Below are 17,840 nucleotides of genomic sequence, written 5' to 3'. Positions count from 1 at the left end.
CTGAAAAGACATCGTCTTCTGAAGTTGAGTCATCGAGCAAAACTCCATCATCTTCCAAATTTGTTTCAAAAGAATCATCTAGTGTAACTGGGCAAACCAGCTCTTCAGATCTTAATCACAGCTCAATTGCAACCCTGAAACTTGAATCCAGCTCGAGTATCAAAGATACTTCTGTTACTTCAACTCAAGAGTCAACCGACTATACAACAATATATGCGCCAACAACATCAACGGTTACTATAACCTCCTGCAGCAAAGGCAATTGTCATACTTCAACTGTACCTACTGGAATTACTGTAGTTACAGTAACCGACAAAACACAAGTCACTACGTATACAACATACTGCCCAATAACAGAAGTTGTACCTATTACGACTTCATCATCTTCTGTTGAGGTTATTTCACTGTCTGAATTCTCGAATTCTGCCTTAACTACGTCTTCAGTGGTTAGTTCTATTGTTACGAGTACTCATCTTTCTTCAGAAAGTTATAGTACCTCTTTATCCAAGTCTACTAGAACCAGTGAATTTTCCAAGTCTTCGCTGTCATCATTGAAGTCCTCTAAAACAAAAGAAAAGTCATCTCGGATTGAAAGTACTAGTATAACAGTAACATCAGAACTGGCATCTGCAACTACTACTGACCACTTACCTACAACGTCGACTATCACAATAACTTCTTGTAACGGGAATAGTTGTACTACATCCGCAATTGAGACTGGTATCAGTATTGTAACTATTACGAACGAGTCAGGAACTACTAGCTATACGACATACTGTCCTTTGACGACAACATCCCATCTCGAACTGTCAGCAACACAATCAAACTCGATTCAGTCTTCTGCCGAGTCTTCACCCAGTACTGAATCTGTATCAGTAACCTCCGAAGAAATTTCCACTAGTCCATCACCATCATCTTCTGTTGAATATACTTCATTGCAAGAAAGTTCAAATTCTTATGAAACCAAATCTGAAAGTAAAGGCACGATATTATTGACATCTAGTTATAATACCGAAGACGTTACTATCACTTTGACAAAAGAAATTACATCAACTTCATGTGCCAATCAACAGGACTGCTCAACCACAATATTATCTACAGTTGTGACTTCAACTTCCTCCTTCATACTACCTTCATCGTCGCTTAACTCTTATTCACGTCCTTCGTCTATTGCAATAGAGTCAAGCTATGAGGGTTTGGCATGGAGTGGAAAACCAATATCCACCATTAATGCAATATTGCCAGTTGTCTTTGCCTTCTTTTCCTTATTTTAGATCGTTGATCATTTATATATAACTATTTATTCGTTAATGTATTACTATTTTATACCTTACATTATTTTTGCAATAAAAAGAATTTAACTTTTTCTTTGATGGGATATATATACATATACATATACATATATATAATTTATAAGCTACCATACCGTTGAGGATGCCACACTATTCACAGGATTTAAAATACCAAAAAATTAACCAAAATATAATTGTTGAAATGAAATATAACTTTTTTAAAAAAACAAAAATTCAATCGTACCGTCATAAACTAACAAAAGTATACGCAATGTAGGATTAAGATTTAAGATCGAGGTTGAAGTTGATCTTAAACGGGGCATGTTGAGTGCCTAACATCCTGTTTGTGTGAAATAAAAAAACAAAAAGAAACAAAAAGACAAACGTCGTAAAATAAACTGACAAGCAAGGCTTGAAGGAAACTGCATTCACTTTAAGTCTGGAATATTTAATTCGTCAATCAACTTAAATATAGTTTGATTGTCATCAATGAAGTTGTTATTAACGACGTTACATAAAACATACTCATCGTTAAATTTGGTCATTAACTCAATAAACGCATCAGCATCCTCCTTAGTAATGTTAACATCTTTTACAAAATCACTTTGAAAGATTTTGATCCATTCTGTAATCAACCTATAGACCTCATCCTTCCAAGCTAAAAACGAGACTTTTTCAACAATAGTTGGTTGCAAAATTTCCTCACCTGGAAATACACCCCATGTAACTGCATTAATATCATCGTCTTTAGTGTTCGAAGATAATTTTCCCTTTTGGTCAACTGCGTAATAAGTCAAGATAGAAGAGTTAGAATCTCCTTGGCTCATGTTGTAGTTATTAATCTGGTGTAACAAAGCAGGGAGAATGTCTCTGTGAACAAAAAACTCTAAGTATTGCTTTTGATAAACATAACCGTTCTTTGGTCCCCAACCATAAACTTTGTCATTAGATTTGACGGAATTTAATGAAGGTTGAGAATTTAAAGTGAAAAATCCTTTTTTGTTTAAGGCAACTAAGTTATCGACAATAATAGCCGAATCTTCACCAATAGCACTGTCAGACCAAGGCAAAGAGTTTAATTTACCATTCAAATATGAGATGATAATCTCTGAGAATTGCTTCAATGTTCCAGGGTGACCCCACAAATCAAATGCCTTCTTTGGCGATTGTCTCAATAAATCAGTTGCAAATAAATCAATATCACCAAAAGCTGGAGATCTTGAATCACCCCATCTACCGTTTGGAAATTCATCCCAGGTCGAAGTACGAGATATGTAAGAATATTTTCTATTTTGCCAGAAAATAGGACGAATTGATTCTTTTGATCTTTGAGGATGTAAAGATTTCCTCCATGGTAAATCACTTCCGCCAATAACTTCATGAGACTTGACTGACTCAATCAAATTCAAATTTTCTAAAATCATAATAGTTGCCCTTTCCAAATTCATAGTATAGAAGTGTAAGTGGTTAACGTAGCCAGATTTAATTAACTTTCTACACATCTCACTAACCAATTCTGTTCCTTTTGCTCTCACCAAATAATCATCTTCCTTGATTGGTTCTAATGTATCTAAGAAATGTTGAGGGATCAATACTTCTGACCATTTGGCTCTTCTGATGAATGCAGCATAAGTCGAAATTGGCATAATACCAGGAATAATTGGAATGTCAATACCTATCTTACGAAGCTTTGAACACCAGGTGATAAAGTTATCCGCATCGTAAAACATCTGAGTAATGATCAAATTAGCGCCTGCATCACACTTTTCCTTCAAGTACTGTAAAGTTTTCTCTTCGTCTTCTTCTTCTGGGTGCCCTTCAGGATATGCAGCAACACCAATATTGAAGTGATCACCATATTTGTTACGAATGTACTTAATCAAGTCCTTGGCGTATTTAAAATCACCGGTGGACTCTGAACCGTCCAATGGTGGATCTCCTCTCAAAGCCAAAATATTTTGACATCCAGAAATGTATGCTTTATGCAATGCCTCGTCAATCAACTCAATCTTCATATTTGTGCACGTTAAATGCATACACGTTTCCAATCCAAGAGTCGATTGAGCCGTGTAAACCATCTCATTAGTTAAACTAGACGATCTACCACCTGCATTCCAAGTAATATCAATGAAAATTGGGTTCAAGTCGTACATTCTGTCCATTCTATCGTAAAGATTTTGGACACCTTGAGAGGTCTTTGGAACAAAGAACTCAAAAGAGAATGTGGCCGGTGGTGGATTGGACGTTGAATGTGCTTGCAGCAATTTTTCAGAGATTCTCATAGTCTATTTATCTCTACGTTAAGATGAACTGTTAACAACCTTAAGTTGTATGAATAAATTTGTTGAAAATTATCTCGTTTACTATTCCGAATAGTTTGATCCGGTACCGCACCTGAAAAATTATTAGAGGACAGCATGTGATATGACTCATTACGTAATTCTATGGTTTTCGATTCTAAACTATATAGCTACTAAAGTTCATCATGAACGTCATCATCGGATTGTGATTGATCGTATTCATAGTGTAGGCTATCGTGAGAAGTGGTTTCAGATTCTTTTGTAGAAATTTTTCTGTTTTCGTTTTCATTGATTTGATCGACCAAGCGTTTTATTTGATCATCGTAAGTAGTCCATTCGGGAATTTGTCTTTTGGCCCTTTCTAACTTGTTTTCCTTTGTTAAAGGATTGTTGCAAAGGTCGATGGTTTTTGCATTATTAAACTCGCTTGCAGAACACCAGGTCTCGCACCAAAGCCATTCTTGAGGAAGTGAATGGATCTTTATCTTGTTTTGCATATTGTTGGGTAAATCTTGATCCAAGTTGGATAATGAGTTTGGATCGGATGAAAGCTTTTGATAGTGAGCTCTCAACCTGTCACCGGCAGAAATTGCCCTAAATTTATCTAAGTCCACTACGTATAATGCACTGATATGATACTTTAGTCCATCTTTCAATACATGGGCCCAATATCCTTGCTTCCAAAACCTAAACCCTTCCATGTCTTTCCTAGAATCGCACATTGGAGTGAATCCGTATGGTGCTCCTTCCAAATCAATATCAACCAATTCCTTCATATCGGTACGTGCAACCTGATCTGCGTCAACAAAAATAACTTTCTTCAAGTCTTGTGGGAACAAGACGTCTAAGAACAAAATTTTATACCCCCAGATGGTGCGTTGTTTCTCTCGCTGGAATCTTAGCCAGTTTGGCCATTTGTATGTTATGAGTTCATATTCAAAATTGTACTCCTGTGCTAGAAGGGGTAATAGCTTTTTAAAATGGGAAGATATATAATTTTCAATAATCCAAAATTTAACCAGCTTATTTGTGTGCGCCATCACAGAGGCTGTCATAATTGATAGGAACCTTTCATACAAGTGACCACTTGCAATAGTAAAGATATTGATATCTGCTTGTTTCTTTGTAGGAGCTTTAGATTTTAAAAGCGACTTCATAAAATTGCCAATTTTGTTCTCTTCTTTGGATTCTGTATTATCATCTTCTTCAAATATGGATTTATTTTCATACCTAGGATTGGTAGTGAACCTTGGCTTTAAAACTAGCCCATTAAGATTCATTACCGCGACCCTTACTCTATCAAGAGGATCTGTGTTCGAAATGAATACATTTTCAGAAGCGGAGAGCAACGAATAATATTTCTGGCTTTTGCTTTCTGGTTTAATTTTAAACTCCCAAATACCTGGATTAGCTGATAATTGGAAATAGCCTAAATTAGACATGACTGTCGTATCAGTATGTGATTTGTCTTTAATTAGGTCTAATGTTAATCCAGAAAGATTCATGCCATATTTGACATTTTTAGCAAAACCTTCAATTAAAATATTTTTCAAAACGTAAGTTCCATAAATTAAACTGTTTGCATAGTTTGATAGTTTAACATTATCCAAATCAACTCCAGGAGGACTATCATCTATCACTATTTGCCACCTAACAGGCGAATCAATATTAGTAGTAAATAATTCTTGACTTGGTACCATTTCAAACTCGGCTTTATTTCTAACTTCTAATCTGCCCTTTCTATCGAATTGAGGAATAGGTGGTGGGTATACTCCTCGATAAAATCTACCAATTTTTACTTCTTCAGTTGCTTCAATTTGCGGTTGAAGTAATATTTTAATATCAACAAAGGGAAAACTTCCTATAGCATTAATAATGGAAACTAATTTTTGCGAGTTTTCATCAATAGGATCAATTATAAGTAAAACATCAACTGCTTTAGAAGAAGCCTCATCCTTGTTCACTTTTAAAATATTATTTAAGTTCAAAGAACTAAAATCAAATCTTGCAACATCCGTGAAAAACATGTTATCATCAATGTGAAATGATTTTGTGACGTAGGATGAGACCAAATCAAACCAGTCAAAGCAGTCATGGCTGGACGAATAATATTCACAAAATGATTTTGGAAACTCTTGTGGATAAGCTGAAATGATATCACTAAACAAATTGAGTCTCTGGCTAAATTCATATTCTAAAAGTTGCTGTAATTCCTTGAATGAGAATTTTTTGTCCAATCTAAAATATCTACCATTTAGTAAAAGAATAGGATGATTAGGTGGTAACCCGTTATCTTCAAGTAGCTGAATCACGTTCTTATCTGGCATGTAATTGTCTGATTTTTGTAATTTATCAGATAACAAAGAAATCATATTTTCAATATTATTATTACTTAACAGGTTAATAGAGAAAAGACTTTGGATTTCGTCTAATATATCACCATTTGTAGATTTGTTCATGATCCTCAATTGGACGGAATATGATCTTTCCACTTTCATAATACGTAAAATTTCAATAAATTGGCTCAAAATATTAACAGAATTGATATCACCAATTAACCAAAATGTCGCTGACACACCATTTTCTTTCTTCTTGCTTTTGAAGGTAATAGAATTATCTATTAATTCTTGGTTTATTCCTTTGTATTTAATTAAACTAGCGTCCTCAGGAATAATACGTAAATTTCTCTCAGATTTTGCGTTCTCAAAAAGAAAACCTTTTAACGATTTATTAATATCATTTCCTTTTTGGATATGATTTTGTATTAATCGAATATCTTGTGAAAGTTGCTTGCCCATTAATACCTGCCACGTCGAAGTAAGCTCGTAAATAACACCGTTGCATATAACTGATGGTGTGTTGATTGAAAATTTATCCAAAACGTCTTGGTAAATCGACTCATCAAAGTTGTATGTCGTTGGAATGTTAACAGCAGCCAAGATTTCTCTCTCAGTTTCTTCGTCTTTTGCATCAAAATATTGGTACAAAAAGGCTAATCCTTCTTTCAAAGACGCCGTGTCGACAATAAAGTAAAATATCTTAGCTAACGTCTTATCCTTCTCATTACCACCGCGTGCAATCAAGCCTATCTGTTGAGGTAAACTTTTGTCAAGAATTATTTTGGAGAAAGTGAAAAACACTTTCAACTGCTCTTTATCTGAAAAATTTAAAGCAAATATCAAGTCATGAATATTTTCTCTTAATAATGGTATTTGGCCAGGTCTAAGGTGTTGTGCTGCAAATCCTAAATAAGCTTCCTTTCGACTAGAAGGAAAGCTTTCATATACATCGTCTTTTTCAAGGTCGTTGAAGAATACAATACCTCCTTTCTTATGTCTACTCATTGGTGTGAATTGATAATTATAGACTTTGAATCTATTTTCATTTCCACCCATAATAGTGTTTCCAGTGCGAAATTGCGACTCTTTTACAGCACTTAGTAATGCAAACTTATATAAAAGCTTCTTTCCTTGGCTAGTTGTAAATCCTAATGCCTTTAGTTCATTCACCAACTTCAATTCATCGCGTACTTTATCAACCAATTTAAATATATCAAGTTCAAGTTTATTTATGGGTGATCCATTGATATATATCCCATTTGACTCTTCTGACATACCTAGTTTCACATTAGCATCCACGTTTTCTTTAACTGATTCGATGTTTTCAGGATCCAAATGGGACACATAATAAGCAAATTTAGGAAAGTCTTGCAAAATGGTGTTCAATAATTCGTAATTCGAAATATCAGAATAATCATTTGACAATACAAATGACGTCAATTTTAGCCCCAAATCAGTAGTGTTATCTTTGGAAATAGGTTTAAGCTCGTCAAGTTTTGCAATCTTTAATAAATCTTTATCTAGGCGATAATTATTGTTTGCTGTATTTCGTTCATTTAAAGATTCGACTTTATTGACATCACGATCATCGATAACAATATAATCTGTTCGCTTCAATGTGAGATCAGCTCCATATCCACTTAATTGTTCACGTTGATTTGAATTAGAAGTAGGAATATACCTCCACGTAAATCTTAATTTTCCTATTTTGGCACTTTCGTAGAGATTTATAAACATGCTTTTGAAAATCTCCGACTCTATATCTCCATATAAAACCAAGAGAGGCGAATCCTGGTTGGAACCTATTACTCTGTCAAATGGTAAAATATCATCTGCCGAAATGGCCTTTTTGTTGGTTTTCAAGGCAAATACTTCGTCAGAAGAGCAGTACAACTTGTCGTTATAAAGAATCCACGCCCGATGTTTATCTGATTCTCCTGAGAGTATCTTATTCCCGAACGAATCCGTGGAGCATTCTTTATTCAACCTAGGGGAGTATTGTGGATCAACGACATTATTATAGTACTCATAATGTGCTTGTATACGAGGAGTGAATACTTTGTTCACCAAATTAAACCCTATGAATGACTTGGACGTGTCATCTAGATTTAAGGCATCAATCACCTTGTTATACATTTGAGAATCACTTAACAGAGAGCTTTCCACCTCCTCATTCGATTCTTCGTCCGATTCATTTTCTTCGGTAGAAAACCCAATAATGCTAGACAATGTGCTGATAAATAAAGACTCGTTATAGCCTGTTATACTTTCGAGTAAATTTAACTGAAACGGGCTGCTTTTCCAAGTAGCTTCAAGATCTACTTCAAATTTATTCTCAACAGGGTTCACATCTTTATCCTGAAAGGCAATTACGCTCAATAAAAAGAATTGACATATTGCTAAGCAGCAACCTATTTGCATTCTTACTATTTTAGTAGATAATTATCTTATATGTAACCGATTGAAATAATTAACTATGTGAAAATTTGATCCTGGCTAAATACCATCAAATGAATTAAAGTGCGCCAAAGATAAAAAAATCCAAAGCTGCGTGGTTTAGTGAAATCAAAACAAACAAACAAGATTATCAACTTAGTCAATTCAATTGATATTCGTATAGCTGAAATCAACACCTAGAAGGATGTCTTCTAATGTATTTGAGAATCCTGAAGGCGGAAACTTTGGAGATTCCGCTGGTTTAGTATCAAGAACTAGTCAAAATGATGATGATGACGATATCAGTTTAACTTTTTCTTCTGATGAACAAGCAGACTTTATTGAAGATTTAGAGGGATCGGAAAAAGAAGATGACAACAATTATGGAGATGATGATCGACTTCTCTTGACTTCATCAGATGATGATAATGAGCTGCAAGATGATGACTTGGATGATGATTACGACTTAAGAGATGCTCTTAGAAGTGCTGGTAACTTCAAACCTAAGAATAAAAAGAAGGCCTCTGCATCAAAGTCATACTGGAAAAGGAAAATGATGAGGAGTACAAATCGTGAATTAGATCCAGAAGTTCGTATTAATTTATCTCAAGCCAATGAAGCTTTTGTTCGAAACGATTTTCAAGTGGCTCTAAATTTGTATCTTGAAGTTATCAAGAAAGATCCTAAGAATTTCAGTGCATATAAGACTTTAGGAGAAATTTATAAGCAACAAGGGAGATTGCATAAGTGTTGTAATGCATGGTTATTAGCTGCAAATATTCACCCATGGGACAGTCAATTCTGGGGGAATGTTGCTGAATTGAGTAGCGAATTGGGTCATATTGACCAGGCAATATACTGTTACGGTAGAGCGATTGCCTCAGATAATACAAAAAATGCAAAGTTCATCCTCGAGCGGGCATTTTTATACAAGGAGAAAAAGCAATATGGACGGGCCTTGGAAGGTTTCCAGAAAGTCCATCAAATATACCCTGCTGATACTAGCATTATTAAGAACCTAGCTAGTGTTTATGTTGAGCAGAAGAGGATCAATGATGCTATCAATTTATACATGAGAATATTGGATCTGAATATTAGTCCAGCTGGTCAGCCTAAACAAAGTGTTCCAAAATTCGGATGGGCCGAGCTTAATATTTTATGTGAATTGTATATACAACAGCATTCATGGAAGATAGGTATTAAAGTTATAAAATTAGTTGCAAGATGGATACAAAATAGAACAGATGAAAAATGGTGGGACGAAGTGGATGACGATTCAGAATTTGATAAAAGAAGATTCTTAGTGATTAAGGGTTTATCCCCTTCCCAACAGGCAAGATCGAAAGAAAAATTTTATAATTTACCTATCGATATACGTTTTAAGTTAGGAAGTCTAAGACTTGGATTGGAACAAAAGGAAGAAGCTATGCGTCACTTTGAATATTTGTTAGAAGAAACTGAAGATATAGCAGATTTGTATTTTGAAGCTGGTAAGGCATTGGAGGCCCATGGCTTTCATGAGGAAGCTTTAACTTTTTTGACTCGTGCCTCCCTAAACGATGAGCAAAATGAAAGTCCAGAATTAATCTCGTTGCTAGCTAAGTGTTTCCTTGAGGTTGGAGATTATACACAAGCCCAGCAGGCATACAGTTCTCTTTTGTATGGAGATCCTGATAATTTAGACTTTAAATTGGCTCTTGCAGAAACGTTCTATCATCTTGGTGAAAGTGAAAAGTCTGTCAAATTGTTAGAAGAAGTATCAATTGCAACTGAAAAGAGTGGGGCCGAAAAGGCTGATAGTAATCACAAAGAATTGGATAATGATGTTGTTGAAGAGGATAATTTGTCTTTAATTAAAAACAAACAACTAATAAAATCATCTAAAAATTCCAAATTAAGCGAAGAAGAAAGATTAGAACTTGAAAACAATGCAAAAAGAAAAGTCATGGAGAAGTACCATCGTATGGAACGTCTAGAAGATGCGATTACTAAAAATGAAAAAGTTGCAGTTACAGCATGGATGCAACTAGCTTCTCAGTTAGTTGAGATGTTTATGAACGTTAGGATTTTCTTCCCAAGAGACAAGAATAGAGCATTTAAGGGTATCGTGTTGTACAGACGCAAGAAGCAAATGCGAATAGATGAAAAACTAGCAAGGGTCTATAACTTATATGAAGGTATAACAAATGATGATGATAATTATACAAGGCTGTTTCTCACATCAACAACTGAATATAGAGGCCTTAGTTATGACATTTGGTTTTCCATCTTTGTTCAATATGCTATACTATTGTCTCGGTTCGATAACAATACGGAGTATGCAACTCATATAATAGAAGTGGCAAAGGATGTAAATGTATTTGTTCAAGATAAAAACAAAGAAACTATATTGAATATGGTACATTTAATATTTGGTATCAAACAAGAAGAAATTGGCACCGTTATTATGACGTATATACGATACTTTTTGTCTGCTAATCAATTTTCTCCATTCATCTATAAACTCTTTATGTGTTGCTTTGCATCTGGAGTCGAGGCGTGGGAAACATTTGCTAATTACAATCATCAAAAATTCTTTCTACGTCAATTAAAAGCTTACGATTCCATTCTCAGTGGTAAGAAAATTACCGGAATGGCAACCATAACAGCTGATCTCAAAAATGTTAAGCTTAGTCGTGAACATCCTGAATTGTTATACGTTTACGCCAATTTGTTGGGAGGAAGTAGAAGTTATGTCTCATCAATTGTTTACTTGAACAGGGCATATAAGGAGTATAAGCAAGACCCCATGATCTGCATAGTTCTTGGTTTAGCACATGTGCATAGATCAATGCAGAGATTAAGTAATAACAGGCATATACAGTTGCTTCAGGGTATCAGTTACATTTTGGAATATAAATCACTCAGGGAGAAGGACGCATCTGAATTTGAGTTGCAGGAAATAGAGTATAATTTGGGTAGGTTGTTTCACATGATAGGTTTAACCTCAGCAGCAATACACCATTATGAAAAAGTGTTGAAATATCATGAAAAATTGAAAAAGCATAGTCAATACGATCTTCTGGTAGAAGCGGCTTATAATTTGTCCCTAATTTACAACATCAATGGCAATTCAATGTTAGCCAGAGAAATTACTGAAAAGTATTTAGTTATATAGTTAGTCGATCTACTATGACTGAAAATGTCATCGCGGAAATTTATTTAATCTAGCTATAAATATTATTTCAATTAATATAGAATCTGTTTGATAGATATATAAAAAGTATGGTTAGGTTGAAGCAAAGATATATCTTATTTGATATATTATATCCACCAACGTCTGAAACGAGTGGCTCTAGAGAAAATTTAGAGGATTTCATTAATTTTAGTAAATCACGCCAGAATGCACTTTTAACTTTGCATAGAACATCCCCATCGAGTATTAATCAGAAGGCACTAACACAAGCGATACGTAATGTTATACAAGACCATTTTGGTGACTTCGGAGCAGGTACGGCTGGTATGCAATTTGCAATCAAGTATTTCAGTAATAAAACTTCTACAGGTATAATAAGATGTGGTAGACTGAGTTTTCAAATGGTGATTGCTGCATTAGCCTTAATGAATAAACTAGGAGACGAAGATGTAATAGTGAGGTGTATTCATGTTAGCGGAACTATTAAAAAATGTGAAGAATACTCCATCAAGAGAAACCGAGATCTAATGAGTGTGCTAAAGAGTGGGTCTGGCAAAACAGACCTTAACAGTATTATATCCAACTTCGAAAATGAGGATGACATTATTGGAGTCACCGATGATGAAGCAAATATGAACTGATCTATTTCAATTATACATTAGAATAGTACCATAATGTTATAATGTGGATTTTTGTTCAATAGGACCTCTGCCGGCAGAGATAAGGAAAGTATTAATTATCATTTAACCTATGCCTCATAGTTATCCTAATTTGAATGAAGAATCTAAATCTCCCAATCTAAATATTACAAGAATATGTAACCATATTGTTTTTAAACGGATCAAAAACTTACATTCCAATAGACTCATTTTACGAAACAATGCATTGAATTGATTATATGTACAGAGAAATCGATACTTATATAAATACATATAAAATAGAATAATTTTATTGCATTTAGCATATCAGACCCATATAATTCTTGTAACTGAATACTTTAACTATGCGCTTATATATCTCCAACTGCGCAATCGCTACATACTTAAATCTGCTTAATATGCCAATAAAGAGAGATGAAAATACATCCATCTAACACATAAGATATGGTTTCTCGTATCGATTATACTTTGTACTTAGTTACTGACTCGACTATGATTCCAGAAGGTTCTACCTTCTTGAAACAAGTCGAGGATTCTATTAATAATGGAGCTACTATAGTTCAGTTACGTGAAAAAAATATGCTGACACTTGATTTCATTGAAAGAGCATCTCAGGTTCACAAATTGACTTTGAAAAAAGGAATCCCTCTAATTATCAATGATAGAGTTGATGTAGCTTTGGCAATTGATGCTGAAGGTGTTCATGTGGGACAAGATGATATGCCCGCATCAATTGTTAGAAAATTGATAGGACCTAATAAGATTGTTGGAGTTAGTTGCTCTTTTCCAAGTGAAGTAGAAGCTGTTTGTAAAGAAGGAGTCGCCGATTACGTTGGTTTGGGTACCGTTTATAAAACGAATACTAAAACAAACGTTCTGGTTCCACAAGGAACAGGACCAATAGGTATTAGGAAGATGCTTCAAGTTTTGAAGGCGCATAATACAAAACAAGGAAACAATTATATTAGCTGCGTAGCTATTGGAGGCATTAATGAAAGTAATGCATCAAAGGTATTATATCAGTCAGCAATTCAAGGGCAGTCATTAAATGGTGTAGCAGTAGTTTCATGCATTATGGCAAGCAAAAATGCAGCAAGATCTACTATAGAGCTTGAAAATGTTATAAAGTCTTCCGTACCATGGGTGAAGGATATTAATAATCAATGCTTCTACATTAAGACCAGTGAAAAGATCAAGCAAGTTGTAGAATCAAAGCCCTTAATCCACCACATTACCAATAACGTCGTCAAAAATTTTAGTGCCAATGTTACTTTGTCAATTGGGGCATCGCCGATCATGTCCGAGTTTCCTGACGAATTTGAAGAGTTTGCTTCGCTGATTCCTAATCTTGCATTAGTGTTGAATCTAGGGACACCATCGGCAGGTCAAATGGAAATCTTCAAACGTGCGATTTCTGTCTACAACAAGCATGGAAAGCATATAATATTTGATCCAGTAGCCGCTGGTGCGTCGACACCAAGACTTGAATGCTGCAAAGAATTACTTAATGCTGGTCAATTTTCTGTAATAAAAGGTAATGTTGGTGAAATTCTGGCATTATGGAAGCTCACCAGTAAATATCAAGTTTCACACACCAATGAGAATAACTTGTTAATGCGTGGGGTGGATTCAGTTGCTGAGGTTAGCGAAGCTGATATAAAAAAAATTGGTAGAGAAGTGGCACAGGATTTCAGAGTAGTTGTAGTCGTTACTGGTGCTGTGAACTATGTATTTGATGGTACAGGTTTCAATAGCGATTCCCAAAATATTCATGATGTTTCTTTGCCTGATGAGAAATTTGGTGTAGCACAAGTTCAGATACCAGGGGGGCATAGAATTATGAGTTCCATCACAGGTACTGGTTGTTCTTTAGGTAGTACCATTGCAGCGTTTGTTGCAGCCAAGGCCGATGGCAGTTCTAACGCAACGTTCAATCTATTTGACGCTGTTGTTGGAGCTGTTAATTTTTATAATAAATGTGGATTTGAAGTTGGTAGAGACATAGTCTCTGCACCTGGTACGTTTATGATTAAATTCTTGGATAAGCTTGAACATGAAGCTCATTTGCACTTACAGGACGACCCAAAAGCAATGTATTATAAAACCCGTGCCTATAATGATTATGATTATGATTGTTATTATAGCTATTAATCCTGATGTATGTAGAATAATTTCAATATGAATATAGTTTATTATGCTCTGTATAACTAAATATATATATAAAGTAATGTTTAACCAGAATTTTACAAAAAATGTGAAAATTAAGAAAAATTAAGAAAAATTCAAAACAAAAATTCATTTCACCAATTTCATGATCACTAAGAATAGATCATGATACGTTCAGCCATATAATTTTTATATATAATTCGATGATAAATCTATGAAAGGAAGTGATATCATATACCTTGGGGGATGCAAAAAGAAAAAAATCCTGATAACACTAACGTGCAAATTATTTTATCAAGTGCAGGTTCAAAATTAAAAACATATAAGGCTTATCTATTTACTTTTAAGTAAGATACTAGACTTTGAAAGAGGTATGATATGGTTCTTCAAGGTCGGACTAGCAATAAACGGACTAAGGCGGTTGATAAACCATCTCCAACCGCAAACATATCGAAAATCGGGTCATTAAAGAGGTTTTCAGACCAAGAGTATGCGAATTCTTTATTACATCAAGTAGCCAAGCTGGTAGCCCCAATATTGCATATGAATAATTTTAAAGTAGGAACACTCTGCGAGATGTATCCTAAAAATCCTAATTTATTGGGACTTAATGTTAATCGGGGGCAGAAGATTTTAATACGGCTTCGATACCATTCGAATGATAAACTGTTCTACCCGTTGGGTGATATAATAGGCACCATGTTGCACGAGTTGACGCATAATTTATACGGTCCTCATGATGCCAAATTTTACAAGTTCTTGGATGGGCTAAAGAAAGATTTTGAAAATATTCAATATGGAACTTTGGCGAAGACGAACTATGTTTGCGAAGAACAGACACTAGGAGGTAAATATAATCCTAGAGGTGGATACATTTCTGTGAGAGAGAAGAGAATAGCGGTGCTAAGTGCCCATAAGTTTAAATCGGAGTCTAGAAAACTAGGCTCTTCGGCAGTAAGTAATCGAATGGACAAATCTAAGATGCCTACAGATCCTGCAGCACTTCGCAGATTAATCTTGGAGGCCACCGAAAGACGTCTCAAAGACTCAAAGTGGTGTCCTACAGTAGGAGCTGATACCAAGGATATCGAACCTGATAACGATGATTTGGATATTGAAATGGTTGAAGAAGAAGAAGACGAAAATGGAGAACAAGCCGAGAGTAGGCTGAAACCGCACCAAACGCCGAGTAAGAAAAACTTGCTAGACAAGGAAGATTCAGAATACAAAGAAGTTATAGACTTAACCAACGAAGAATACGATGGAAAATTGATCGAAGAAGATGAAATTATTGTCATCGAGGGATGCGAAAAGGAAACACCTCAAGAAGGCACCACGTCAATTATGCAAGTAACCACCACAACTGATCCTACAATAATGAATGCAAGTAAATTACGGCTAGCTGAAGACGAAGGAAAGAAGAGTACCGTAGACACCAAACAATCTGTTCCGAGCCTTCTACCGTCACTTGACGACAAAACTCAACATATGTTTACTGTCACAGATGCTCAAGAAGAGGACAATAACGAACCCATACAGTATTCGGTCTCACCGTCATATGGAAGAACCTTCATTTACGAGGGAAACAGCGATAAGTATCCAAGAAGAAAGCTAGTGGCGGACTTGGATTTTGATCAAATATTAAAAAAAGGTGACAAGATCCATGTTTCGAATCCTCTGCCGTTGCTAAACGAAGAAATATCGCTCGAATCCATTAATGTACAACCGAAAACAGATAATCTGGCACAAGAAACAACCCACGTGAAACAAAATAGCTCACCGAAAGGTGATTCAAAACAGAACCACACCCAAGTAACACAACGAGAAAGCAGTACAAAAATATCTAACAAGAATACATCTGAGCAGGCTAAGATGGAATCCAAGAGAAGAAAAAGTGAGAAAAAGAAGGATGCCTTAAAAGACTCTAGTAAGACTGCAAAAAATGCTAAAAAAACATCAAAAAATAGTGAACAACAAGAATTGATGAAGAAGACGGTTAAATCGATTAATTTCGAAGATTTATTTAACAAGCATTGAACAATTATGTATATTAATTCAGTATTTATCTGTAGAGTTATGGGTCGATAAAAATAGCGCGTGACATTAATGCGGATTTAAAATTGTCAATAGATAGGAAATGAATGAACAATTCTAACGTAGTATTCTTTACATAATCCTTTTATAATAATAAATAATAATAAAATTATAGAAAATGTCAGCTTCGACTCCCAATTCATTTAAAAATAGAGTATTTTCTAGTACCAGCCTCAAGAACATGCTAAATTCTGTCTCGAATTCAGGAACATCTACACCGAACGTGATGGAGAAAACAGATTCAGTAGTTAATTTGACAAAACCATCCTTGTACGGGATCTACAATGATAATTCGTTACTTAATTTGAACAAAGAAAGTGAAGATGTTGATGAATATATCGAAGGTTCAAAGTTATACATAAATTCACCTCGAAAACAAAACATTGATGGAGAATCTCCTGTGGCGAGTGGTCCGAAGGGTTCCAGAAGGACAGAAGTGCCAGTTATTATTAGATGGATCAAGACTTTTATTAAGGTAGTGATATTAGCGGGAGCTGCTTATTTATACAACGAGACGTCCAAACATATCCACAATAACCATATTCAAGTGAGCAAATTGACATACGAACCATTGTTCATCACTAATATGTTTTTATCGAACTTTATTCATAAATTGAAACCATTTTCAAGCTATACAACAGCAAACACATATTCAATTAATTGGATAGACAACTTTCTCGCATTGTCAATCCAGGGATTAATTATGAGTCTCATTCATCCCATGATGGATTGCATTCTTCCAGCGTCTTTGACCAAGAGATTATTATCTTCAGATCCTAATTCAAGTAGAAACAGGGACGCACACTTATTCAACGACTTAGTAAGAGCATTGGTTACGTTTTTGGGTATTTCATATGCCGTACGTAAGATTGAATGGAGCTCATCTTTGCAGGTACTGATGATCTGGTCCTTGTTGAACCCTGGATTGTGGTTATTGTTGGATGGTACCATAAGCGGGTTCTTATCCAGTTTGTTGATTGCAACTTTAGCTTGTTTGTGCGTATACATGCAAAACTATGAATTGGTGGTGCAATATGCAAATCAATTTTTTCAAATAGGCAAAGATGATGATTTTATAGCAATTTGGTTATACGTTGGAAGTTTTTTCTTTTGCGGTTTGATTATTTTTGGTAAACTTGGAAGAGGGTTATTTGGACATTGACTGTAACCTACGTCATATTTATTCTGTCGAACATTATATTCTTAATAATTTATGTTGCTTAGATGCAAATATCTGCCCTATATACTTTATATATTATACAATTTAAATTTCAATGCATAATTTCCACAAACCAGTTGCAAACGCTTGACCTTATCCTCGAATGCGATGTAAGGGTGTAGATCTTGCGCTGCTAGTACTTCCTATATATACTGGTGCA

General features: G+C 35.0%; 8 protein-coding genes across 8 annotated transcripts; 6 read left to right on the top strand and 2 right to left on the bottom strand.

The window, feature by feature from the left end:
• Positions 1-29: 29 nt before the first annotated feature.
• Positions 30-1,274, top strand: PGA18 (Pga18p; the record flags this gene model as incomplete). Its single annotated transcript, XM_015613125.1, has 1 exon — positions 30-1,274. A coding segment is annotated over one exon (1,245 nt), but the record flags the coding sequence as incomplete, so codon positions are not given.
• A 446-nt stretch (positions 1,275-1,720) lies between these two features.
• MET13 (methylenetetrahydrofolate reductase (NAD(P)H)) lies at positions 1,721-3,574 on the bottom strand (the record flags this gene model as incomplete). The annotated part of the gene is made up of 1 exon (XM_015613124.1): positions 1,721-3,574. The coding sequence occupies one exon, from the start codon at positions 3,572-3,574 to the stop codon at positions 1,721-1,723; it is 1,854 nt and encodes a 617-aa protein (XP_015466065.1).
• A 191-nt stretch (positions 3,575-3,765) lies between these two features.
• On the bottom strand, positions 3,766-8,352 carry KRE5 (Kre5p; the record flags this gene model as incomplete). The annotated part of the gene is made up of 1 exon (XM_015613123.1): positions 3,766-8,352. One exon carries the CDS (start codon positions 8,350-8,352, stop codon positions 3,766-3,768), a length of 4,587 nt encoding a protein of 1,528 aa, XP_015466064.1.
• Positions 8,353-8,572: 220 nt separating this feature from the next.
• Positions 8,573-11,524, top strand: TFC4 (transcription factor TFIIIC subunit; the record flags this gene model as incomplete). The annotated part of the gene is made up of 1 exon (XM_015613122.1): positions 8,573-11,524. The coding sequence occupies one exon, from the start codon at positions 8,573-8,575 to the stop codon at positions 11,522-11,524; it is 2,952 nt and encodes a 983-aa protein (XP_015466063.1).
• Positions 11,525-11,631: 107 nt separating this feature from the next.
• On the top strand, positions 11,632-12,183 carry AC631_04292 (RNA-binding protein; the record flags this gene model as incomplete). The annotated part of the gene is made up of 1 exon (XM_015613121.1): positions 11,632-12,183. The coding sequence occupies one exon, from the start codon at positions 11,632-11,634 to the stop codon at positions 12,181-12,183; it is 552 nt and encodes a 183-aa protein (XP_015466062.1).
• Positions 12,184-12,645: 462 nt separating this feature from the next.
• On the top strand, positions 12,646-14,352 carry THI6 (bifunctional hydroxyethylthiazole kinase/thiamine-phosphate diphosphorylase; the record flags this gene model as incomplete). The annotated part of the gene is made up of 1 exon (XM_015613120.1): positions 12,646-14,352. One exon carries the CDS (start codon positions 12,646-12,648, stop codon positions 14,350-14,352), a length of 1,707 nt encoding a protein of 568 aa, XP_015466061.1.
• A 393-nt stretch (positions 14,353-14,745) lies between these two features.
• On the top strand, positions 14,746-16,404 carry AC631_04290 (metalloendopeptidase; the record flags this gene model as incomplete). The annotated part of the gene is made up of 1 exon (XM_015613119.1): positions 14,746-16,404. The coding sequence occupies one exon, from the start codon at positions 14,746-14,748 to the stop codon at positions 16,402-16,404; it is 1,659 nt and encodes a 552-aa protein (XP_015466060.1).
• A 175-nt stretch (positions 16,405-16,579) lies between these two features.
• AC631_04289 (uncharacterized protein) lies at positions 16,580-17,623 on the top strand (the record flags this gene model as incomplete). The annotated part of the gene is made up of 1 exon (XM_015613118.1): positions 16,580-17,623. The coding sequence occupies one exon, from the start codon at positions 16,580-16,582 to the stop codon at positions 17,621-17,623; it is 1,044 nt and encodes a 347-aa protein (XP_015466059.1).
• Between the last annotated feature and the right edge of the window lie 217 nt (positions 17,624-17,840).

This window comes from Debaryomyces fabryi, assembly GCF_001447935.2.
Source record: "Debaryomyces fabryi strain CBS 789 chromosome Unknown contig00111, whole genome shotgun sequence".
Lineage (NCBI taxonomy): Eukaryota > Fungi > Ascomycota > Pichiomycetes > Serinales > Debaryomycetaceae > Debaryomyces > Debaryomyces fabryi.
This window is presented reverse-complemented; position numbering and strand designations above follow the sequence as displayed.